General features: G+C 41.3%; 1 protein-coding gene across 4 annotated transcripts in view; it reads left to right on the top strand.

Moving 5' to 3' along the window:
- The window catches only part of LOC137324791 (homeobox protein Meis1), a 181,697-nt gene that overhangs the window by 92,645 nt on the left and 62,427 nt on the right, over positions 1–26,625 (top strand). For all 4 annotated transcript variants that reach the window (XM_067989493.1, XM_067989494.1, XM_067989495.1 and 1 more), the window contains exon 9: positions 4,421–4,497. In XM_067989493.1, coding sequence (XP_067845594.1) covers positions 4,421–4,497 — 77 coding nt within the window. The remainder of the gene's footprint in view (positions 1–4,420; positions 4,498–26,625) is intronic.

The following is a 26,625-nucleotide window of genomic DNA, read 5'->3' as shown; positions in this document are numbered from 1 at the left end:
TTAAGGCCCAAGAATTCATGTTTCCCCACATTTTTGTTGTTATTTTTAGCGCGGGCATGTTATTCTGGCATTTAATTTAATTCTAACAGTCGACCAATCCTGCACTTTTAAAAAGCAACACCAAATACTTTCCATTTCACGACGGAGACAGAATTCTTGAATCCTAATAGCTGGAGGCAGTGTATCAATTATAGTTTAGCACATCAAATTAGACTCAGTTTATAGCAATTACCTAAAAATCAAATCACATGAAAAGTAACAGATTTGTGAACAATTATTAAATAATAAACAAGGAGGATTTATCTACTTTTTTTGTTCCATAAGAAAAAAGGCAGCAAATTAATTTTGAAGGTTTTAGAATAAAGAGTTAAGTCCCAAAAAAGCAGATTTTGGGCAGGCTGTTATTTAGGATTTGACCTGCTAATTATTTTCAGTGTTCCACTGAACTGGTATGGATCATAACTACACATTGCATTCATTGCATATCTCAATACCTTTTTAAAGTACAATTTGATTTTAAAAAAATACAAATTTGATAAAAAAGGAAACAATAATTTCCCTAAAAGACTTTGAGCAGTTCTCGGACTCCCAACATATATTTAGAAGTAATGTCAACTAGTGACAATTTGAGAGTCATACCCTTTGAGAACTGGCATTGGGTTCGGTGGTTTATCTGGACAACATAACAGTGGTTTCATCTGCATTCACTTCAGACCCATCTTTGAAAGATAAAAAGCATAATGAGTAACCTAAAGCTGAATTGCTTGTGCTCTTTTGGCACTACTTTAAGTTGAGTACTATATGTAGTTTAATTTTAATGCTGCCATTATAGTGATAATGTTAGCAGTGTAAAAGGTTTTACAGTGTTAGACCACAGGGCAGCTTCTGCTAACACAGCGAGGGGTGACTGCTTAGCCATTTAATGAAGACTGTGGCTGCCAGTTGGCACTATAAAAGTGTTTACTGTGTTGATCTGGAATTCTTTAAAAACAATTGCAGAAAACATAAATAAACAGATTTTTTTTTTACACAGAAGATGCCCCTTTAGTCTGGCCTATTTAGACTGTAATTCAAAACGATTATAAAGGAAATCTTCGGTATACATAAGCCATTCTATTTTATACACTTCAGCTTTCTTGGGAAAGACCCTGATAGAGTTCCAATAAACACAATGTTGTTTTTACAAGTAACAGGAAACTCCCAGAATCCTGCAATCTGTAGTTACATGAGGTAATGGAAATGAGAAGAATACACCACAGGAACTGATTGTTATATCTAACCATTTACTGAAGAAACGAGTGAAAATACACTAAACTTTCTTTAAAATGCTGTCTTTGAGAGCCTAGCGATAAAGAGGTGTGCATTGGATGGAGTTATTATATGATTTCTATGTTGGAGAAGAAATGATATACAAAGCATTTTATATCAGAGGTCATGGTATATCAGAGAGTATTCTAATGGAGGGATGGCATAATATATTGTATGTACCATTGTCACTTAGCGTATTTAGTGTATTGTACCAATATACCGTATGATGCATCACGCTTAAGTTAAAGAAAGAAAAAAACATGCATTTCTATAGCGCCTTTCACATTCTCAAGACATCCTAAAGCATTTTACAGTCAATTAAATACTTTTGAAATGTAGTCACTGTTTTACTTTAGCCAATTTGTGCACAGCAAAGTCCCACAAACAGCAATGTGATAAATGACCAGCAAATCTGTTTTAGTGGTGTTAGTTAAGGGATAAATGTTGTCCAAGATACTGGGAGAATTCCTCTGATCTTTAAATAGTGCCATGGGTTCTTTTACATCCACCTGAGAGGGCAGACAGGTGTCTAATCTGAAAGACCGCACCTCCAACAGTGTAGCACTCCCTCAGTGTTGCACTGAAGTGTCAGCCTAGATTATGTGCTCAAGTCTGTGGAGTGGCATAAATACTGCCACTGATCCAAGCTTGAGACTTAAATTAGTATGTTGTTCTGATACTCTTCTTGTGTGCTGCTCATCACCTCAAATTGCTCCATTCACTATCAGCACCATCAGTGACAGACTTTTAACCACCACTATTTTGCCTTAGTGCTGTGTAGCTCTTTCAAACTTGACAAAATCTGCAACTCTGCTGTTGAATTTGGAATTCAGATGGGCTGAGTATAAACCATCCGCCCACCACTACACTTAACTGAGTTCGAGTGACAGTACAGGTTATGCCTTGGGTATGTCTTTGTATCTTTGTGAGATTCGCAAGTAACTGAAGGGAATGCTAAGTAGGGAACGATTCTCAAGGTAAAACAAAATAAATACGAGTTTCACTCATCAATGAACGCTCGTGGCTCTGCATGCATTGTCTTCTAAAGCTACTGTTATACTAACATTTCCACTTTACATCAATGCAAATTAAGCAGTGTGATGTAGGAATCAGAGTGGTGATGTGACTCCCTCGTGCACAGTGTGTAGTATAACTCGGGACCAGTGCGAAGCTGCTTTTGAACAGCGTCCAGGCAGCACGTGGATACTTTATCGTCTTAAGCAGAATCTTTTTAATGCGATGAGAGTGTGGACTTCCCGCTTGCACTCTCAAAACATTAAAAATTGATCAGGCAGGGAGTAGAGCTCTATGCATGCATGAAGGCACACATCCTAGGACTCTTCCCCGCTGAGCTCAGCGCCGAGACCCAGCATCGTGCAGCCCGTAGTATAACTTTGGTCTACGGGATATGCAATCCATTCCGCACCTACCAATCTCAGGCTGGAGGTGCAATTTGACAGCAGCCTTATGTTCCCCAGTTCTAGTAGCTTAGAAGCTATGAAAATGATCATATCAATTATTCAAGTCAAAGTAAGTAATGTGCAGCAGGATTGCTTTTTGAATGTTGTTTTAGTGTTCCGAGAATTTAATGTGTTTTTACTATCGAACTGCTTTTTCTCTTCTGAAGTAAGGTGGAAAGCTCTGTTGTTTTTACTATTAGATTTATAATAAAGTAGCACCAAGATTGTTCTACACTTCAAATCAGATTCAATGCATAGAATCATAGAATGGCTACAGCACGGAAGGAGGCCATTTGGCCCATCGAGTCTGTGCCGGCTCTCTGCAAGAGCGATCCAGCTAGTCCCACTCCCCCGCCCTTTCCCTGTAACCTTGCAAATTTTTTCCCTTCAAATTCTTCTCAGGTAACTAACTCTGATGTATGAGCAATGGTCAGTATTGCATTAGATAGTATTCAAAGCTCTTCGTCTGTTCTGGTTTTAATATATGAAATTACGGCCGATTTCATATTATTTGAAAACTTTTAGAATGGTGTCATCAGATAATTCCAATTACTGGACTGCAGATTCCAGCAAAGTTTGGTGGTTGTTTTCAAAATTAGAATTTTATAATATCTCACACCCAAAGGAAAAATGGGAAGCTGGCACTAATTAATTTTTATGGTCTTCTGTCAAATTGCCTGTCTAGTGTTCTAATAAACTTGAGTGAGCAGGTACAGCAAGCATCTTAATTAATGTAGCTGTTTCTACACTTCACTTAACTTTATAATTGGCATCCCATTTGCTGCCATTAATTAGATGATTTCAGATCCCACTAATGCTTATGAGAGTACCGCACCTCAGCTTACTTACATTAATTAATGAACGTATTCCGACTTAATAGGCTCAATTTTAAAATGAAAGTTCGGGTGTGCTGGGGGCGTTGGTTGGGGGGGGGCGGTGGGGGCAAAGAAAATCATGATTTTTTGAAGCGGACAGGATTCCCGGCTCCAACCCGCTGAAGAATGCACACGGCCCAGGGTCATCTGGGCGCGTGCCGTTCCCAAACACTGAAGTCCCACCAGCAATTAAAGCTGGCGGGACGATATTTAAAGGAGCAAATGTACCATCGAGGTACTTAAGGTATTTTATTTTTCGTGAACTGGGCAGTTAAAAAGATTTTAACCTCGCCTGGGCGGCTTTCCCCCCCCGGCTTCCGATTCACGCCTGGTGAAACTTTACAAGCATCGTCACCTGCAGCTCCTCCCTCCGATGTCCGATGTCACCTGAACCCCCCTCCCCCGATGTCCGATGTCTCCCCCCCCCCCGACCTTTGTCTCCCCCCTCCCCCAATCTCTCTCACAACGGCCGATGAGGTCTTTCTCTCTCTTTCTCCCCCCCCCCCCACGCCCCCAGTCTTTGGATGTGCATCTCCTGTCGGCAACCATCCTGTCAATCAGGCTGGCTGCCGGGCACGAAACCCGGAAGAGACTTTAATTGTCCTCTGTGGTCGCAACCCGCCTACTTCCCTTCCGGGTTTGGCGCCCGCAAATCACCCCCCCCACTCTTCCCACCGGCATATTAAAATTGTGTCCAATGTATTTCCACAGTGCTTTTAAGTACTTTTACCTGATTGTGTTGTCCTAACTGTGCCTCTTTGATTTGGTATCTTTCAGCACCCTTACCCTTCAGAAGAACAGAAGAAACAACTAGCTCAAGACACAGGGCTTACTATTCTACAAGTGAACAACTGGTACGTAATTTGTCTTTGTTTACATACAGACACCACTGCAGCCTCTGGCAAATTACAGCTAATGATCTGCATTAAGACAACACACCTCTCTGCTGTTTGTGTTCTCTTGAAATCGCTCAAAATAAAAGGTGTTCCCTGTAGATAATCCAGTGATTATGTTATTTTATGGTTTGATATTTTTCCCTCTTAATCCATGTGCATAGCTTAAATTTGATTACATTTTATTAAAGACATTTATAATGAAGTAATTAGATTGAGTCTCCCTATCAATAACTGCAAAGAAAAATGACAAACAGATCTAACTTTGTAAGAACCTTCTTCTGTTCTGTTGAGCAGGAGACATAGTGTACAGATATATAATTCTGTTTAAATATTGAATGCCAATGACATCATCGGGGAAATGGCTTGGAGCAGTCACTGATGCTGGAACTCGACATGTGTGAGAGAACTGAATTAACATCAGTAGATACAGTCATTAACCCAGGGTGCTTTAGTGTTCTTGTCATTTCAACTGTGTGTTAATTTGGCTCCCTCACGCTCTCAGGTTCAGTAACTGCTGCAGGCTAATTCCCAGACCATGTGATCAAGACTCCGAGTTTAAACAGAAATATGCAAACAAAAATACAGAAAACAAAAAGATATGACAATTAGTTCTCAGCTTTTTGTAACCCATCTTTAAAAAAAAAGCGAGATGCACTCTTTAAATTTAAAATGTCACTGTTACCTTTTAAATGTTGGGTTTAACAAGGTTTAAACTGGCCATCAAACAATTGCAGTAGTTTAGCTAATTTACATAGGAAAGAAGTTGCAAAACACTTTATAGTTCAAAAAGCAACCTTGTCATTAACTCTATTTCCACCACATCCGTTGTTATATCTGTTCCAATTATCTGACTGAATTACACTTTTAAAGTGTAGAGGTTGGGGGAGTTACCGTTTTGGATGCAATTGGGAAATTGCACCAAAAATGTGCTTGAAATAGCGGTGGAAAGGTTACAGTTCAAGTTTCCGCTAAAATTCATTTGCATAATCACAAACGTAAAATCTCCCATGAACCAGTGCAAACGTGTAGCGTAATAGAATGTAATTGTTTCTTTTTTCTTCCATTAAAAAGCATTCCTTGATGTATTTAGGGGCGGTGACCTGGGGCAGATTTATTAATACAGCTGAAAATGGGTTTATCACCAAAAATAAACATTTTTAATAAGGGCGTCCTGTCCTCCGCCTGTGAGTAACCTGATTTAAAATCACTGAAAATGACTTAAGTAAACTATACTGAACCATTTAAGAGTTTCATTGGTGTACACTGGTCAGTTTCTTAGTAAATTAAATGTTTTTTGATATGAAAACTGCCGACTAGCGCCTGTGCCCCTAAGAGAACGAGCTCAGTTTGAAGAGCCTTCCCGAACCAGCGCAATCGGGGAAATCTCTCAATATCGACCTGGGGGGGGGTGGGGGGGGGGAGGGAGGGGGCGTAGCCAGTTTTGTGGGCGGGGCCTGATTCAGGCGAATCTTAAACCAGCGTAAAAGATCGTGGAAAACACGAACGTAAGTGATTTTGGGCATAACCTACCTACGTTTAAAATCCCCCCGATCTTTTGCGATGGTTCGGTCGATTCCGCCCAGATTGTGCCGATATTACTGTCGGAAACGAGCGGAAACTCGACCCCCGTGTATTTTCCTTAACCCCCCACATCCCAATTCTTTCCCCTCTTTTCCTGAAGCCACTAACTCTTGCTGGGACATTGTTCTATGGTTACCAGCTGTCCCTCTGCCTCTGGTCCCATGACCTAGTGTGGAGGGAGCTGCAGCTCAGCCCACTCTCACCCAGTGTCCACACATGGTCACTTCCCAACAATTAGGGATGGGAATTTGGGCTGACTACCCCTCCCCCCCCCCATTCTAGCCTAGGGATCCACAGGCCTGCAGCTATTGCCTTGGCTGAGACTAGATACCTCAGTATAAACTAGAATTGAACCTGGGATTTTCTGGTTTATGTGATTCAACCTCATGGTCTGTATGTCTTGATTCTACATCAGAGAGCGTCTTTACCTACGGGACCATCAGGGGAACCACACTGCACATGTTTTAGATACGCTGATATATAAAGCTGATTTTATACTGTTAAAAAAAGGAAGAACTTGCATTTATAAATCGTCTTTCACAACATCCCAACTTTACAACCAACAAAGTACTCTTTGAAGTGTTGTCACTGTTGGGGCCTCGGTTTAACATCTCATGTGAAAGAGGGCACCTCTGACAGTGCAGCACTCCCTCAGTACTGCACTGAAGTGTCAGCCTAGCATATGTGCTCAAGTCTGTGGATTGGGGCTTGAACCTATGACCTTCTGGCTCAGAGGCGAGAGCACTACCACTGAACCAAGAATGACACCTACTATTCTTTCCATTTGGATTCTGGTAGCTCCAATCCTGGTACTTATGCAGTTAAATCCATTATCCATAGCCTGGTAGCAGACTCAGGAGTTCAAATTGGCTGCCATGTTTGCCTGCATAACACCAGTGACTACACTTCAAAAGTAATTAATTGGCTGTGAAGTGCTTTAAGATGTCCTGAGGATGCAAAAGGTGCTATATAAATGCAAGTTCTTTCTTTCTCTTTATTCAAGACTGGATCACGTTCTCCTTCAATCTTCTTCTCCCCCCAATGTAAACAAGCTCAGATCTATGTTTTTTTCCTCATAACTAAGACCGCAGCAATACTGCCACTTCCACATCAATACAAAGCAGTTTCATCCACACAAAAGTGTCAGGGTAACTCAGAAGACAGGTTCCAATCTGATTCCTGAATGTGTTAAAGTCAAGTGATGTGAGACCACTTTAAGGAGACCATCTCACACACTGCGGCTTCACACTGGACTCTAACCCGGTTCAAACTGGGTTTAGAAAGTATTAGAGCTCCTGGTCACTTTATAAATGGAGTGTTGCATCTTTTTAATATTATGAGAAACCAAATGCTGCCACTCAATTTTTCGCTAACATTAAAAACATAACCGCCACAGCGCAGCTCTGCGCGCGAGTGTGCAAAGCTCCCTCTAGATAGGCAGATGGTGAAATCCAGCTGTAGTGTAACTCTGGTCTTCCTCGCTGTGCTTCGTAATCTAGTGTAACTTCACCCTTATAGTCCGAAGGGGTCCAGAACAGAGCAGCTCAGTCACTATATCCAAAACATGAGCTTTTACCATTTATCACCGCCTATTACTCTGTACGATCTGTATGCAGTTTGATGACGTTGAGCATTTTCTGCACTAATAATATTGGGACAACTGGTCTATAATTTCCAGGTTCATTTCTAATCTTCACGTCAGGACATTTTCACGTCCCACATCAGTCATCCTTCTGGTCTTTCAGGTTGAAAACCACTGCCAAATTCCAGGCAGTGCTTTGGGAATTGATCGAAGGCTGCCCAGCTCACTTCAGTTAGGATTCATTAGAGAGCAGAGACTTTCAGATCACGTGTGTAGCCCAGGATTCAAACCCATGTTCCATACGAGAAAGAGTAGTGTTCTAATAGCCTAGATCCCCTACTCCTGTTAAGTGAGGCTCATTTAATGTACTTATCATTCTATTTGCACTTAGTTAACCTTAACATAAATGTTCTGGAATATTCTTATCATAGAATGATACAGCACAGAAGGAGGCCATTCGGCCCATCATGTCTGTGCCGGCTCTTTGAAAGAGCTATCCAATTAGTCCCTTTCCCCATAGCCCTGCAAATTTACCCCTTCATGTATTTATCCAATTCGCTTTTGGCAGTGCATTCCAGGTCATAACAACTTGCTGCGTAAAAAAATTTCTCCTCATCTCACCTCTGGTTCTTTTGCCAATCACCTTGTGTCCTCTGGTTACCGATCCTCCTGCCCCTGAAAACAGTTTCTCCTTATTTACTCTATCAAAACCCCTCATAATTTTGAACACCTCTATTAAATCTCCCCTTAACCTTCTCTGCTCTAAGGAGAACAACCCCAGCTTCTCCAGTCTCTCCACATAACTGAAGTCCTGCATCCCTGGTACCATATGGATGGTTCTTCTATTTTTTTGTTACTTGCCTTCAGATTGACATTGGTGCAATCCACATTGTCGCATTGCACTGACAGCCACCTGTTCAATACTCGACCATGGCGTATTTTTTCCATTCATCCCCAACAGATAAAACGATCCTTTCAGTTCAAAACGTAGAGCAATGCAATAAAACCTTGTAACAAGGCATGATTTGTTGCTTTATGTCAGCAGAATGTAAATCAAACTTCATATACTTGCAGCACTGAAATTTTGCTGGGTATCGAAATTCAATAGCCATTAAAACTAACTGTATCTAATTAATTGTCTAAATATTTTAGATGGATGTTTGTAGTAGGAAATTCTACTCTCTTTGATGTGAAAAAGCAGAAAATAGCCAGAACCAGCTCACAATGTTCTAGGGGGTTGCCAGTTAGCAGATAAAAGTATTTGTTCCTTCAATGAGTGTCAGAGATTAATATTTTACGGCTCTGATTACAACCATAATCCATTTTAGTGATTAAATTGGGCTTCAGTGTTGACATCACCTGCATTAACAGACCCAGTTCACTTAGAGAGGGAGGGAGGAAGCCTATGGGAGAGATTTGTGATATTATTAAACCCCATTAAAGAAAATGTAATTTCTGTCACTATAATCCCTGTATTGTTCAATTTCAGTACCAGAGAGATAACTAGCTACTTACAATATATTTGCCTTTGGAGGTTTAATTTACAAAGTGCACTATCTGACAGACACAGGCAGACTAACATGAGTGAAGCATGTAAGGGTTATCAATTTCTGTGACCTAACAGCAACCCTGGGCAATCGATTTCTGCAGCTGTGGAGGTGGGGAGGTGCGGGGGGGGCAGGGGATAATGGGATAGCACGTTCACAAGCAACCTATGGGGAAGGAGCGCTCATGGTGCTTTGCAGGCCATTGCAGTTTGAGTACGCATAATATCATCCTAACAGAATACTTCCTTTCTGGCCACAGGATTGCAACTCTAAGCTGGGGGGAGGTGGTACACGTAACCAGACTGAATTCTAATAAGTGAGTCTGGGTGTCAATATTACTGATACAACTTTCATTATACCTTGAACCATCCACAGAGGCATTGAAAATATTCGAGTGATGTAACTCCTTCCTATAAAATCTAACCATATATTTATGTCTTGAGTTTTAAGCAAGGCATGAATATATGGTTATAATTAAAAGGAAGGAGTTACATCATGTTTAAGCTCAATATTGGACTTGTACTTATATAGATAATTAGTTTGAAGAACTGGTCAATCAAACTGTCGATTCACTGTTACGTTACATGGGGAGGTATATTATTGTTATTTAATTACACTTAAATATATATAATTGGTATATTTATAATATGTAATAAATAACTTGTTTTTCTTTTCTGCTTTATGAGAATCCATTGGGCCTGTGCGAGGCGCCATGTTTCGGTTGACTTGTGAAGTAGTTGTCTGGTCAGAATATTCTCTCGCCATTGATAATTCTCTTACAAAACTGGTTAACAACTTGTCATTTGTTGGAGGAGTACCGCTATACTCTTTCAAGGGTACAATCAATCAGCTCTGACTATACATAACTTGAGTTTGAAAGTACAGCTTTCAGCCAATGCAAATGTTGTATTTTGAAACCATGCGCAAGAAGGTTTAATTGGAGCCTTCGTAAGGGTTTCTCTGGTGCAGCAATATAAATAAAAGTCACTAAAAGGGAAAGAAATGAATATTTGAAATAAGTGTCTGGATATTGGGGTATATTGGTAAAATTCTCTGTCCAACTGCCTAAAATGCAGTTTCGCATCTCCACGTTTTATTCTCTGAAATTTGTTAAGGCACATGCACATTTTTGTATTATTAATGACAAGTTGCTGTAAATCTGTGTTGCAGAGATTAAATAAAAATGCTGAAGGGCAGACTGGGTGCAGATCAGTCATAAATTATTGGCAGAAACACAGCATGTGGGAATACATGAAATGCAAATAAAAACATAAATGCTTGTCTTGTAGAACAGTAGCTGCGTTATACTGCGTACAGCAAATGTGTTTTGGGTGGTAGAAATGTACCCATTCTTGTAAAAGAGAGATGGGAAATGTTCATACAGGGTCAGAATGGGGCACAGCACAGATTGGATCTTTTCCATGCTTCTCTTTAATAGTCTACGTGCTTGGCACCTTTTAGGGTGCAAGGTTAAGTGAGCATTTGCTCACAAAAGCAAACAATAATACGTTATTTCAGCACATTTAGAATAAGCCTTCCTTCAAGAATCATTTATGCCATTTTGGTTAAGCACACAGCAAAACGTCAGTACAAGAATACAAGTTACTTTTCTATAGTACTTTTCATGTAGAGAACAATATCTCAGAGCATTTTACAGGGCTGAAGGAACAAAAAGTTAGACATCCAATCATAGCAGAAAAGGGAAACAAAAGTTAGGGCAAGCAAAAGCATGGTTAATGCGAAGGCTTTTGAGGTGGCTTTTCAAAGCAAATGGAAGAATAACGAGGCAGCAAGATGAGGGATGGAGCATGGTGGCTGAAGTAACAGATAATGAACTGGAGGGAGCAAGGAATGAAGGGTATGTACGTGGGCGTACAGTGGGAGTAGATCGCAGGTAGGGGTGATTTGAAAATAAGGATGAGGGTCTTGTTATCAATCTGCTGGGGTTTGGGAGCTTGGTAAGGATGGATGTTACAGGGGCGGGTGGGGGGGGGATTGGTGAAGGACTTTATGCGAATGAGGACATGAGCTGTAGTATTCTCGATAAGTTGTAGTTTTTGGAGGGTGGAGGCCTGCAAGTCAAGTATTGCAGAAGCTGAGGTTCGAAGGGGTTAAGGCGCGATTAAGGATCTTGCCAGCAGCAGGGAAGTAATAGCGGTAGAGGCAGGCAGTTTTTCAGAGGTGAAACAAAATGGCCTTGGTTGCAGATTGAACATGGGGAAAGAAGTTCCGCTCAGGATTGTGCAAGTAGCCAAAGCTTTATACCTCTGGGCTAAACCTAAGGAGGCAGCCATGAGGTTGATGGACACCAGGCAAGAGGAATAAAGGTACAGGTAGAGAGGAAGCTGGAGAGGATGGCTTCGGTTTTACTGACAAATAGAACAATTTTACATTCTGTTTCATATTTATAAGTCAAACTGCTTTAATGCAAAATTTTATCATATAATTATTATAGATTCAGATCAATTGCATATATTTTATAGGTTATGCAGGCTTTTTAGACTCATTAAGATATTTCAGTCTTAATTCTAGACTCATGTTGACTAACAAAGACCAGGGATTAACACAATACTAGCTCCAATGGCAAACTGCTGACCTCTCCCTCACTTGTTCAAGGCAGTGTGTTTATTTTGTAATCCAGCTATCTGTAGGTCCACAATGACTTGAGTATTGTTGGTTCTCGGCCAGGCGAGTAGGTGGAGTGCTTTGCAGTAAGAGTACTTCATCCCAATGGAGCAAAAATTCAAGAGAAAATGGGAGATCTAGCCCTTCCTTCAAAGTGCACCGCCTGGGGCATTAGTAGTGGCTGAGGAGATGCCTGTGTTTTGAACCATTCTGTCATCCCAAATACTAAAAGCAAACAACAGTAGGAATGTGAATATAAAAGAAGGAAACATTATAAAACTGTGCCAGTTTAAATTAGTGAAAACTTAGAAAAGCATGGCCTAATCAGGGACATCCAGCATGGATTTGTAGAGGGCAGGTCATGCTGGACTAATTTAATTTATAATTTTTGAGGAAATCACAGTGTACAGATAAAAAGGCTGAAGCAGAAGAATATATGGATTTTTAGAACATGTTTGATAAGGTGCTACAAAAGACATTTGTTGCAAAATGAAGGTCCATGATATCAAGGGGAAGACTGGTGTATGAATACAGACCTGGCTAGTGGACAGAAAACAAAGATAGGAGCAAATGAATGTTTTGCAGATTAATGGGCTGTAGATAGCAGTGTGCTGAGACCTCTCTTGTTTACATTGATAGAAATGTTATGGACATAGGCATGAGAAGAATGGTACTGAGGTTGGTGATGATACAAAATTAGGGGGCATGGAAATTGTGAGGGAGCATGCAAGAGATTGCACGAGGACACAAACAGGTTAGTAGAGTGGGCAAACAGATGGCAGATACAGTTCAGTGCAGAGAAATGTGAAGTACTATATTTTTTTGCCGGGGCGGGGATTGTGAAAAGAAATCTACCCGAAATGGTAATATTCTTAACAGAAAGGAGCAGCAGAGAGATGTAGGGTTAAGGTACAGAAATCTTAAAAAGGTGGAGTGCAGGTTAAAAAAAAAGCCATAAAAAGGCAAATAGGAATCTGGGTTTTATACATAGTCCCATTGAATACAAAAGCAAAGAAGTAACGATGAATTTGTAGAACACATTAGTTAAGTCCCAGTTAGAGTATTGAGTGCAGTTCTGGGCACTCCATTATAAAAAGATATTGAAGCCATGGAGAATATATAGCCTAGATTCACCAGAGATGATAAACAATAGCTATGAGGAGAAACTTGTGATATTGGGACTATTTCCATTGCAACAGAGAAGGCTAAGAGAAGATTTGATAGAGTTTTTTTCAAATATGAAGGATTTTCAGAGGATGGATAGGGAGGGATTATTTCCGCTGGTTGGGGTACCAGTGACAAGGTCAACAATTTGAAATTGTCATTGCAAGAGTGAGGAGAGAGGAAACAATTCTTTATGCAAACAGATGTTGGAGCATGGAATGCTTGTCCACAGGGAACGGGAGGCAGACTCCATTACATCTTTTAAGAGACAAGTAAATGAACATTTGAAGTAGGATCATAGAATCGTAGAAAGGTTACAGCACGGAAGGAGGCCATTCGGCCCATCAACTCCGTGCTGGCTCTATGCAAGAGCAAGAGCAATCCAGCTAGTCCCACTCCCCCACCCTATCCCCATAACCCTGCAATTTTTTTCCTTTCAAGTACTTATCCAGTTCCCCTTTTGAAGGCCATGATTGAATCTGCCTCCACCACCCCCTCGGGCAGTGCATTCCAGATCCTGACCACTCACTGTGTAAAAAAGTTTTTCCTCATGTCGCCTTTGGTTCTTTTGCCAATCACCTTAAATCCATGTCCTCTGGTCCTTGACCCTTCCGCTAATGGGAACAGTTACTCTCTATTTGCTCTATCTAGACCTCTATCAAATTTCCTCGTAACCGTCTCTGTTCCAAGGAGAACAACCCCAGCTTCTCCAGTCTATCCACGTAACTAAAGTCCCTCATCCAAGATGATACAGGACTAAGGGGAAAGAGCAGGGTATGAGGTTCATTTACAATTTCTCTAGCAAAGAGCTGTCACAGACGCAATGGGCTGGATGGCCTCCTCCTGTGCTGTAAACTTTTATGAATCTTTGATCAATATTTTCAAAGTTGCGAAAGGTTTTGAGAAGATAACTGGTGAAAAATTATTTCCACTGGTTGACGAATTAGTAACAAGTGGGGGAAAAAACTCAGGATTAGCATTAGAATGAACTTGATTTTACATAACATGCTTCACATTTCACAGCCAAAGAATTATTTTTGAAGTGCAATCATTGTCATTTCGCAGGCAAACATGGTAGCCAATTTGCACACAGCGAGATCCCACAAAGAGCAAATGGGATAAGAGATTGGTTAATCTGCTTTGGTGATGTTGGTTGTGGGAGGAATATTGGACAGGACACCGGGAGAACTCTCTGATCTTGTTTGAATAGTGTCGTGGGAGTGTTTTCATATACATCTGAAGAGACAGATAGCGCCTTGGTTTAACTGATCATCTGAAAGACGGTGTCTCCAACAATGTAGCTGTCTCTCAGTACTGCACTGAAGTATCAGCTTAGATTATGTATGTGCTTTATTCCTGGAGTGAGCCTTGAACCCACTAACTGGGAGGCAAGCGTGCTCCCACTGAGCCAAGCTGACTGTAAAAAAAGAGAATGCACGAAATTCTTCTCCCAGAGCGTTATTGAGGCACTGAAAGCGTCACTACATTTAGCTAGTGAGGCAGATACTATAACATCATAAGTATTTGAAAAGGAAGAATATAAAAGGCATTGGGGAAATGGCAGGTGATGGGATTAGAGTAGATGGCTCCAGTTTAAGGAGATGGAGGGTATGCAATTTGCTGTAATTTCTGATTCTATGACAGTGCTACTAAAAATATCCAGACCAGTACTTACCTGTAGCCATTTTTAATTCTACTGTCGCACAATCACACTTGTAATGGTGTAATACATCTTTCACATGATATATCTCGTTTGTACATCTGGGTGTACACCCTTTTTTTTGTTTACACTTATTTTCACTGAAACTTTTTATGCCAATTATTATCCACTTTATTCCAATTATTAGCCAAATTTGCTTAAATTTGTATATAAAAATATGAGGCTAGGTGTTACAGCTGGCAATATTAACAGATGAAGACTTAACACATTCATGTGACATTCCTCTATCTGCTATTTTAAAGGAGACCATAACCATGGATTTAAAAAGTTAAGATATCAAACAAAAGACTATCATGAGGACATATTGAGAATTGGTCCGCTAGTATTACCAACAATCTAGGCACTTTTAAAATCGATTTACTTCAAGATACGCTGCCACTGCTGCCTTGGGTGGGATCAACCAACTCAGGAACGGACCAGGGAATCGAGCCTTGGACCTTTCTGTTTTGTATAGCACTGTACATCTGGGAATCATTAAAAAAAAATTTGGAACGCCACTTAATTTGTTTGCCTTTCCTCAAAAGCAATGTGGAGATTCCCTTCTGAATAGAAAAAAAAAGCACAAGCAAAGGATCCTCATTTTGCAAATGATTGTAGTCATGCTGCATGCAGCTCTTGTGCTAAACCCCACAAGACACTTGCAAATACATGGTGCGGGGGGGATGGGGGGAGGGTAGAAATTGGTTGTGGCCCATTTTCAAATATATAATCGACAGACCGCCTAGGAGGCCCGAGGATCGCCTGAAATTAGGCCTTGGGTCTTAATTGCTTAATTTGGCCAAGCTGCAGGCGCCTGTCGTGACTCCACATGCAGTGCGCCATTTTGCCTGCACAAATGTCGGGCTGCTTACCACACTGGCTGTTTGTAAATACTGTGGAGTCAGGGGAGCACTCTTGCTCCTCTTGGCTCCACAGCGATTTTGGAATTTAGAGAAAACTCACCGCGGACCAGTTTTTATTAAGGGGGCCGAAAACAGGAGTCGAGCCCCTCATGTAAGGGACCTGCCGCCTATTTTAGGGACACCTGAGAAAAGGCCTGACCCAATTTTGGCTCGGATGTCTGTCAGGAGCAGGATGTTGGTCCCCGAAATTGGGCCAATTCCTACCCCATGGTATTTTCAAATCTTTTAATTGCAGGCCCATTGTGCATCCTGCTCCAGTTACTGCCTGCGCATATTTTAAGAAGCATGAAAGGGGCACTGAAAGCAGGGAGCAGACTTTACGCAGCTCGTAAATAATATTTCAGAAACTGCGAAGATTTGCAACATTCCTTCTTGCACCAGCTTTGCTTTGCCTGTCGAAACCAGGTGTAACATTGGCACAAAAAGGGTTTTGAACTTTGTTAAAAAAAACACATGCGCCATAAATTGGCCGACCATTCTCTACTCCCTTGTGGTCCTGCAGCATTTCCACGGCAGGAGTAACATTCAAGATATTTTGAGAGTTCAAACAGCACAGCTCCAAAGCCGCACACTGATTGGGGCAGTCCGCAACGATGGAATTTTAAGTTTAAGTGATGTTCATTTCTGCCATTTCCTGTGATCTACATCTGTCCCAGTTTAAAAGTCAAGGCTGGGACACACAAAATTTCAAATTAGTGCAAATATAACGCAGCCAACTCTTCTTTAATCAGTGCCAAAAATTGAAACACGTTAGATTCCAGTAGATGGGGGGGGTATCATCTGCAACTTTTATAAATGACCAGTATGCTCATATTATTTGGAACAAAGATAGGCTCCCAGAACCTTTAACCCTGAGTTGCATAAGAGGGAACGAGGGTAAGGGTTTCCTGTAGAAGGCTCCTGATCAGGGTTTAATAGTGGGGATATGGATAATGAAGATTATGGAGTTTTCCTTGATTACCTTTGGGGTCCGGGGAGTATTTAGACAAAGCATTCCCTCGTGGGATTAACTTTGTTGGATGGAATCCATGATAAGGTGTGTTTTACATGGAAGGGGTGGGTTTGATAGGCTTTCTTTATTCCTTACTTTCCTGACCCAACTTTTATTTTTTTTTACTTTTTTATTCTCTCTGTCTCTGTACCTAGTGACTTATATTCCTGGAAACTAAAAATAATAATTGTAACCTGTTAGAAAATACTGAAATGCTAATTGAATACAATTAGGCTATAAGATTTAATGAATGGTTATTTATAGAATCGAATGATCTTTTGGTGAAAAATGCTGAACTCTTGTGGGAGCTTTATTCCACGAGACTGACCGCCTCTGTAAGACTGTGCCTCTTACCATGTCCTCGTTACAACAGACATGCCTGTGTACATATAGTTTTCCTTGTAACCAATGAAGAAAAGTTTCAACAACTCAGGGATAGGGCGGAGTTGGCTGCCTCGGTAGCCAAGTTCACTGTGGCATTTGTTTACAGTGTAGCTCTCATTTAAGCCTTTTTAATATACTTGCTCACACGGTGTGCTGTTTTTTGCAGTTATCTTGAACCTTTGATCCCAAACTGAAATTGTCAGATAGTAAGCTGCATGTACACATTGAAACTTATGGCGGGCAGAATGATTAAATAATTGTGCACAGAGTGACGTTGTTTAATGTGCTAGAGGTCTCCAGCAACACTGTCCTGTAGATTTTCCTCGTGATGGCTGAATATGGAATATGGGCAGAAATACCACCCTGCTAGAACTGTGCCGGGTTTGCATCCTGCTGTTCAAGTCCCGTTCACCCACCACCCCTGTGCTCGCTGACCTACATTGGCTCCTGGTCCGGCAATGCCTCGATTTTAAAATTCTCATCCTTGTTTTCAAATCCCCCCATGGCCTCGCCCCTCCCTACCTCTGTAACCTCCTCTAGCCCTGCAACCCTCCGAGATCTCTGCACTCCTCCAATTCTTGCCTCTTGTGCATCCCTGATTTTCATCGATCCACTATTGGCGGCCGAGCCTTCAGCTGCCTAGGCCCTAAGCTCTGGAATTCCCTCCCTAAACCTCTCTACCTCTCCACCTCTCTCTCTTTTAAGACACTCCTTAAAACCTACCTCTTTGACCAAGCTTTAGGTCATCTGTCCTAATATCTCCTTATGTGGTTCGATGTCACGCTCCTGTGAAGCACCTTGGGACATTTTACTACATTAAAGGAACTATATAAATGCAAGTTGTTGTCGTTGTTGGAACATTTTCCAGAGGGCAGGACCAGTGGTGGTAGAAGCGTCTGCCTCAGACAGATGTTTCATTTTAATATGCCTCCGAGGGTCCTGCACACTGTTCCCCACCGTTGTGGCGTGTAGGTTGCCTGATGTAAAGATACCCTTACGTTTATATTACTGTGTCCTTTCCACGATCTCCTACTACTGCCTACAACTCTACAGTTGTAGGCAGTAGTAGGAGATCGTGGAAAGGACACAGTAATATAAACGTAAGGGTATCTTACCGACTTCTTAACCATTTTTCATCCTTTTCCTTTTCCCCGTTGGCACTCAGGGTTCTCATGTGCCTTTGTGGTAAGTGATGTAAGACCCTCCCACCCCAGCACCACTACTGGCACCAATAGGAATCCCCCGATCTGACATGTCTTGAAGAAGTTGAAGCCAATAAAAGAGTGCTAGACAGGGCAGGCTGCACGAGAGGTGGTCTGTACCCACCTGCTGGTATTTGCACATCCAGATCTGCAGACGATTAGTGTTGGCTGAAACTCGTATTCTGAAAGGAAGCTGGAACAGTGGATAAGATGGCTCCACTTATCTAAGAAAGAAAGACTTGCATTTATATAGCGCCTGTCACTTGCCTTCAGATCCATGCCCACATCTTGGGTTTCCTTTCTTCCTTCATTTTTTCCTGTCACTTCTTAATTCACCCCCCCCGCCCCGCCCCCTTCAGCCTTGATAAAATCTGTTGCTGGATGGAGATGCCAACTGAGCCTTTCGAAAGGCTTTCAGATTTTTTTGGCCGCCTATTTTTCAGTTGAACAATTGGACACAAAGTGCTGGCAGCACAGGTAACCCTTGTGATTTGTGGAGTGCAAGATGTGGACCCATCGTTGATCCTCAGTGTATCCGAGGGCAGCACACTTGCACCAAGTGTAGGAATATTGCGTCTCTGGAGCAGAGAATCTCTGCGCTCGAGCAGTAATTGCTCTCACTCCACAGCATCAGGGAGGATGAAGGAGTTTCTGGATCATGCTCTGCAACATATGGTCACCCAAGAGGTAGTGCTGGACAGCTCAGGATTTGCTTTGAAAACAAAACAAAATGCAATCACTCTCTAACTCCAACAGTCATTTCCAACACATGACATGGCTAGTTTAACAGCCTTGTTATTGTTTGCATTTGTATAAGCTTGGCTAATGGGTGCCCTGCAACAGGTAAGTAGTTGCATGTCCTTGAAATGTTTAGGTTTCTGAATAAGTACGTTAAAAGAAAACAAAATCACATCTTAATGGACTCTGTTCATGTTCATTAACATTTTTAAAGTTTGACTTATCCAGATCTTGTATTGTCACAATACTAACTCTCAATCAGCATGATTTGAGCCCCAACACTCTTGGTGGAGGAAATCAGTGCCATATTGCTAACCTGCCCTTCTTATGATCATATCATCTCTCTGCATAACCACATCACTGGCTCCCGTTGGTTGCAGAGTGGTGTGAAAATTCAAAATGTTTGCTCCAGTGTCTGGACTGTTTGCATACTCTGTGCCAATAGAAGCACTCTGCCCAGATGGCATTTTTTTTTCATCTTCAGTTCTCCCTGCTGTTACAACAGAGAGACTGTTTAGTTCTCTCCCTACTTCTACGTATTTTAAGTCCCATTCCTATGATCAAGTGAACATCTTGTTGAACCACTATAAATATCTTGATTTCAAGAGTATTTAGACAGAGTGCAACGTGTATAAAAACTGACAAGAGAAATAAGCAAACAGAAATGTAGACTTACTGTGATTTATTCTAAGGGCTAATGATGGAGTCTGGAGTGACGCGCTAGAGAATTCCAATGGAATATAATGTTTCTTTACTGCTTGTTATCTATCCCTATGTTCACCGCTGAGGTAGTGCCTTGTTACTTCATCAGAAAATCCTCATACACTAGAATCCTCAAGGTAGCTTGCCAGATCTGAGTGAAATAGTGTGAGATTGCATTTGTGATGCATCCTGTATCTGGTACTCTCTTTTCCATTTAAAATATGCAGTATGCCTTGGTACCGTGTCATGTGTTTTCAATAGCTTTGTCTGCGTTAGCGATAACTCTCACATTACATTCACAAGTCTCATGTTACTTTCACATGAAGGTATGAGGTGGTATAATCTTTTTTTCCCCTCTTGACTTCTCTCTAGTGAAAAATAGAACTGATTCAGAGATATGATAGACCACATCTTACACAGTTCTCATTGTAAATGAATGCACTTAAAACTATAGTTGGATACAACCAATATTTTTAATTATTCAAATAAAATTGGTTCACTGTAAAGTAATGTAACCATTTTCTCATAGACTCATTATAAAGATATTATCACAAAACATAAAAGTATTTTCTTTTGGATTATCCTTATTGATATAAATTTACCTGGTCATTTTTGAAATAAGCATAGGTCATAAACTACATCACTTAACAACATCTAAAGGCTTATTTTCCTGAACAACAACCTCTCCAGTTTCTGGTTGTACATGTAATATTTCTTAGTTGGTTTAAGAGATCAGTTGATTACTGATCAGCTCTCACTTCCTCCATTTGGCTGTTGCTCATTCTTTTGAGGGTAGCTACACACTGCTGGCTGTCGCGACTGTGATTCACTCCCTTGAAGTAGGAGTTAACATGGAAGCTAGTGACTTCTACTTGTTCCACCTGAAGAAATGCAAAAAAATATAGTTTGTCTGCATTTAAAGCCGAGCTCTGTTAGGAGTACAGAATCCATCTCAAACTCCTTTGTGGTTTTCAGTTGGTTTCTAAATTCATTGTTTTTCCCTCTCAATCCCCTCCTGTTCTCATAGACTCATGGGGAGGTGGTGATTCATTCTAGAGTGCCCTTTGCTACGTGCCTGCAGCCCACCAGTATGTTGCCCATCTGACTGTTCGTCACACGTGATCCTAGATGACGACAGTGCATCGACTATTCATCGTGAGGTGCATCACAGCTGAAACTGATCCTATCCTTCCCCAACATTGACACGTAGGTACTTTCCAGCAGGGGTCACTCAGTAGTGATCAGGAGCAGGAACCTTTAGGTGATGTGCTGATTCCACCCTCCCCCTGGCCAGGGACACTGAAGCCCAAATGTAGTCTGCCACTGCGGCCCCAGCTGAGCTTAATAACTCAACAAGATACTGGGATTGAACTTGTGACCCTCTAGATTTGTACGACTCAGTACCACAACACACCATGCAGTTTACTTAACCGCAGGGAAACCCGATCATGGTATTGTTAATGAGAAACTCCAATCAGTTTCCAAAGTATCTGATTGATTACTGTTAAGTAGCATTGCATTTCCCATTGCCGTGCTGCTAAAGTGGGAGAACAAATCTCTGGGATAGTCATGTTTTTATTTGCTAACATGCTTAGCAGGTTGTCAACAGGAATGAGTGATGATCTGCTATTTTTATTGTGTGTGGGGACTGGTGGGAAGGGAGCAGCAAGACAAAAGAATGATTGTGTGAACAGGCACTGTATATGTACCTGATGTGGAGAGCCTCATTGATCAAGCAGAGTGATAACGTCACGATTGAAATCATAGGTTACTTACAAAATGGCCAAATCCACCATTCGGAGTAGGGGATTTCTTAGTTTGAACTTCACATAACTTTAATTTTTTTTGTACTTGGAATAGTGGAAGTTGGTGGGTGAACTTTCGTAATGAGTTCATGGGATTGTTTTTCTTGGAGTTTATCTTTAACTGATATCTTAAGATGCAAGAGACCTCACTTCCCCCTTCACTTGCACTAATTGGACATTAATGTACCTAATTTGGCACAGATTACCACTTAGCCATTTTTCCCTCCCGTACAAATTTTCAGATGATGCAGTTGTATAATGGAGAAGTTGGGCTATTGTATGTCTGATAAATGGGATTTTTTAAATTAATTATATATTTTTTTAGTTTTGTCCCTCTTACTCAGAAGGTAGTGACTCTTACTGGGACATGGGGGTAGATTTTATGAATTAGCTCTCCCAGCATGGAGCTTCACATGTCAGGAGGGCATACCAGAAATTTAGACATGGAGATCAGCACACTCCACATTATCTTCTGTTATTAAAACTAATGGACAGAAAATTATAGAACCTAAGTTTCTAACTATCTGGACCTGCACAAATCTGATTACAAATGGCAGAATGGGTGACCAACCTCTGCCTAACCACAACATTACCAGCCTATTACACTAGCCGATGCTGTGTATGTAACTAAAGGGTTAACCAGCGCTCTCGCTTTCCCAGCACTGAACAATGGTCAAAGATCATCCAGGTCCGAGAATTAGACCTGCAATGTTGTAGCCCTAATTCTCCAGCCTGATACATAGGGAGGAGGCCATTCAGCCCCACAAGCCTGTTCGACCATTCAGTGAGATCATGACTGATCTGTACCTTAACTCCATTTATCCGCCTTTGATCCACACACCCTGATACCCTTACCTAACAAAAATCTATCGATCTCGGTCTTGAAAATTAAAATTGGCCCAGCATCCATAACCATTTAGGGGAGAGAATTCCACAATTTCACCACCCCCTGTGTGAAAAAGTGTTTCCCGATTTCATTCCTGAATGGCCTAGCTGTAATTTTAAAATTGTGCCCCCTCATTCTGGATTGTCCCACCAGAAGAAATAGTTTTTTTATACCTAGTCTATCAAATCCATTTATCATTTTAAACAGCTTGATTAGATTAATCCTCAACCTTCTAAATTCAAGGGAATACAATCCAAATTTATGCAACCTGTCCTCATAATTTAACCCTTTAAACCCTGGTATAATTCTAGTGAATCTGGACTGTACCCTTTCCAAGGACAATATAACCTTCCTGAGGTGCACTGCCCAAAACTCAACACAATACTCAAGGTGAGGTCTGACCAAGGCTCTGTACAACTGAAGCATCACTTCCTCACTTTTAAATTCCAATCCTCTTGAGATAAAGGCCAACATTCCATTGGCCTTTTGATTACTTTTTGTACCGGTGCATTAGATTTTAATGATTTGTGTACCTGGACACCCAAATCCCTTTGCTCCTCCACGGTTTTTAGTCTCTTGAGATTAAGAAAATATTCTGATTTGTCTTTCTTGGATCCCAAAGTGGATGATCCCATAGTAAGGTCATAACCTTACTATAATGATGGGTGGAAATTCATTTCTGTTTTCTGAAGCAATGGCTAAGGCGGGCATTGCACCTTTCTCCCCAATTACTCACGATACCAATCTAGTCTTATACTATTTGGATTGTCTTTGGGGGGGCGGGGGGGAAAGAATGGGGGAAGGAGCACAGGTCATTACAGCAAGATCAGATGCAGGATGTTATTGCTTAGGGAGGGAGAAGCCATTTTACTTGCTGCTTAATTTATTCTCTTTTTTTGCTGAAGGTTTTCTCCTTGGATTGGGGATCATTCCTTATTCCTTTTTTTTGTAATTTTCTTTATCCTTGCATTTTTTTTCCTGTCCCTTCTCTTTTAATCTGCTGTGTCTTCTTGCATCCCTCGTAAACCTCCGTGCTTCTTATTTTATCGCTCTTGTTTTCCCTGTCTCTGTGCACCCCATCTCCCATCACACACTACTTCACAAAGACCCTCAACTGCTGCCTCTCCACTCCCCTCAAACCCTTAATGCATTTTTTGCATGCGTAGAACAGCCAAATGCAAAGCTGCAAATACATTTTTACACTTGAGTGTTGCTTTTAGAATGAATATATAATCTTGCCCCTTCACCCTTTCCAACAGAACAAAGATGATGCTGTGCCCCATCCTCCACCCATTTACCGCTGGGGACAGCCCTGGACTTGTTTCATCAGGTATTATTCATCAATCAGGCCCACATTAGCAAACACTCATAAAGAAATAATTGGACAGTAGTAATCATCCTGATTGCAGGCAGCCCTAAATTCTCCCTTGATAAGTATATGACGTGAATTGCCCTTTTAGTGCTAAATTACCTTTGAAGCCTGTAGCACATTACTTATCATATACTCATCATAGAGAATAAAATCCTGTATTACTGTGAGCAAAAGGAAAAACATATGGATAAATGGTTTGCTAACATCTGTATTGCTACAAACCAAGTCTTAAGTTTGAAAAGAATAATTTCAAAGTGTGTACGCAGCGTTAACCTTGATTTTTCTGCACTGTTTAGTTTTTTCGTGAATAAAACATTCTATGTATGCAGTACTCTGTGTACAAAATGTACATTAAACAGATGTAATACCACATGAATTTGAGCAAAAGTAAATTGAAAAATGTTGTCAATATTCAGAGGCCAGGAATCACATTCCAAAAAAAACTAAACACGACTTGAGAAAATTTCATGCCATCATGGGATATTTTGAATTATTATAAATATCTTGTGAAACACTTCTAGAAAAAAAGTAGTATCAACAATAAGACATAGATAATGTTTTCCATACCATGAATCCAAAATATTCTTCAGGACTGTGGCCAAGGAAAATTACAAAATCACTGTAGAAGCCAACATCTGCCTTTATGATAGGATTAAAACACTTCAATTTTAAAATTCTCATCATTGTTTCCAAATCCTTCCATGGCCTCACCTCATCCTATCTCTGTAACCTCCTCCAGTCCTACAACCCTCCGAGATCTCTGCGCTCCTCCAATTCTGGCCTCTTGCGCATCCTCGATTTCAATCGCTCCACTATTGGCTTCAGCTGCCTAGGCCCTAAGCTCTGGAATTCCCTCCCTAAACCTCTCTGCCTACCTACTTCTCTCTCTTCCTTTAAGGCGCTCCTTAAAACCTCTTTGACCAAGCTTTTGGTCACCTCTCCAAATATCTCCTTACGTGGCTCGGTGTCAAATTTTGTTTGATAATCGCTCCTGTGAAGCGCCTTGGGACGTTTTACTACGTTAAAGGTGCTATATAAATGCAAGTTGTTGTTGTCCAACATGACTATTCTTTTCTCCAAATAGAATACACAGAACACATACTGGGGAAAGCTGGAGGTTCTTGTTTGAACAGGTTAATAATGGGTTTAAGCCTAAAAATTCTCAACCATTTTGAGTGTGGAATTGGTGCAACTTTGGGGGCCGGAGGTGTTCCAGACAGAACCTGTTTGCAATTGGGTTTCCACCCCTTTCTGACCACATTACGAAATTTCACCGTGTGTGGGGTCAGACACTTCTTCCACCCACCCCCCCTCCGTCTCCATCGTTATGTCATGGTTGGAGACAGGACTTGCAGAATCCACTGGAGATCCTGGCAGTTCCACCCAGAGTACAGCAAATGCAGGAAAGTGCCTCTGAATGATGCAGAGCTACGCAAGTGTTATCAGTGGGACTCACGGTTCCAATTACGAACAGCGATCGACCTCAACGAGATCAATTGCCACTGGAAGAGAAGGGAAAGAAAAAAGAAGCAGGTCGGAATTAAAATTTCTACCTCAGCCACTCTGGCCTGACTCATAGGATCATAGAATCATAGATTTGACTCCCCCCTCCCCTTCCCCCCAGAAGACAGGTGCCACTCTGAAATTCCAGTCTTTCTGTGGATGGGCACTCAGGGAAGCACTGTAAAAGCCTGGCCCTTTTATTTAAATGACCCATCTCCAGGATTTGGGTCGTTGCCGGGGCAGATTGCCAACTGGGAGTCCCACCATGCAGCACTTCCAGCTGTGCCGTTTCCCAAATAAAAATTTTTACCCTTTAAATGTAATGCAGATCACCTTTTTTTAATCAACATTTTGAATTCTATATAATATGTCACAATGCAGCCTTTTAATTTCTGGTGGCTTGATTGCCAAATATCTTTCTGAGCACTAAAGCAGTTTTGTAACAAAGGGTGTGTTTGACAAGTGAGATTATCCTAGCTCAGCAACACAATACAATTCCCACTTGCCATCAGAATAGAGGAACATAAATAAGAACATAAGAAATAGGAACAGGAGGAGGCCATGTGGCCCCTCGAGCCTGCTCCGCCATTCAATAAGATCATGGCCGATCTTCTACCTCAACTCCACTTTCCCGCCTGATCCCCATATCCCTTGTTTAATCGATTTCAGTCTTGAATATGCTCAACGACTGAGCATCCACAGCCCTCTGGGGTAGAGAATTCCAAAGATTCACAACCCTATGAATGAAGAAATTTCTCCTCATCTCAGTCCTAAATGGCAGAACTCTTATCCTGAGACTATGCCCCCTAGTTCTAGACTCTCCAGCCAGGGGAAACAACCTCTCAGCATCTACCCTGTCAAGCCCCCTCTGAATCTTATATGTTTCAATGAGATCACCTCTCATTCTTCTAAACTCCAGAGAGTATAGGCCCATTCTACTGAATCTCTCCTCATAGGACAACCCCCTCATCCCAGGAATCGGATTTGAAGTGCACTTATTTTACTCTTTTTGTATCACTGATACAAATTCCGATTGTTGTTTTTTTTTGTCAAGGTTATCCTTGAATTATTTCTTCGTCTGTTCTACAGTTATATAATCTAGACATTCATTTTTGTACCTCCCAGTTCCCAGTTCACTTTTGCTGGCCTCGATTTAAGAAGTCAAGTCCACAGAGCAGAGGCATCATGACTTGACAGGTAATGGTGAATAGCCTTGGAGTCAGATCTGACAATCTGTCCTGAGGGCTTTTATCTGAGTTGTGTCAGATATAGCCTATCGAAGTTCTGTGTGCCAGACATCTACAGTTTATGATGAGGAATTGGCGTACTGTTCTTACAAGTTTTATTCCTTGGCGGGTTAAATGTGTGCTTGTTCTGCTCGA

This window comes from Heptranchias perlo, chromosome 8, assembly GCF_035084215.1.
Source record: "Heptranchias perlo isolate sHepPer1 chromosome 8, sHepPer1.hap1, whole genome shotgun sequence".
In the NCBI taxonomy this organism is placed as follows: Eukaryota; Metazoa; Chordata; class Chondrichthyes; order Hexanchiformes; family Hexanchidae; genus Heptranchias; species Heptranchias perlo.
This window is presented reverse-complemented; position numbering and strand designations above follow the sequence as displayed.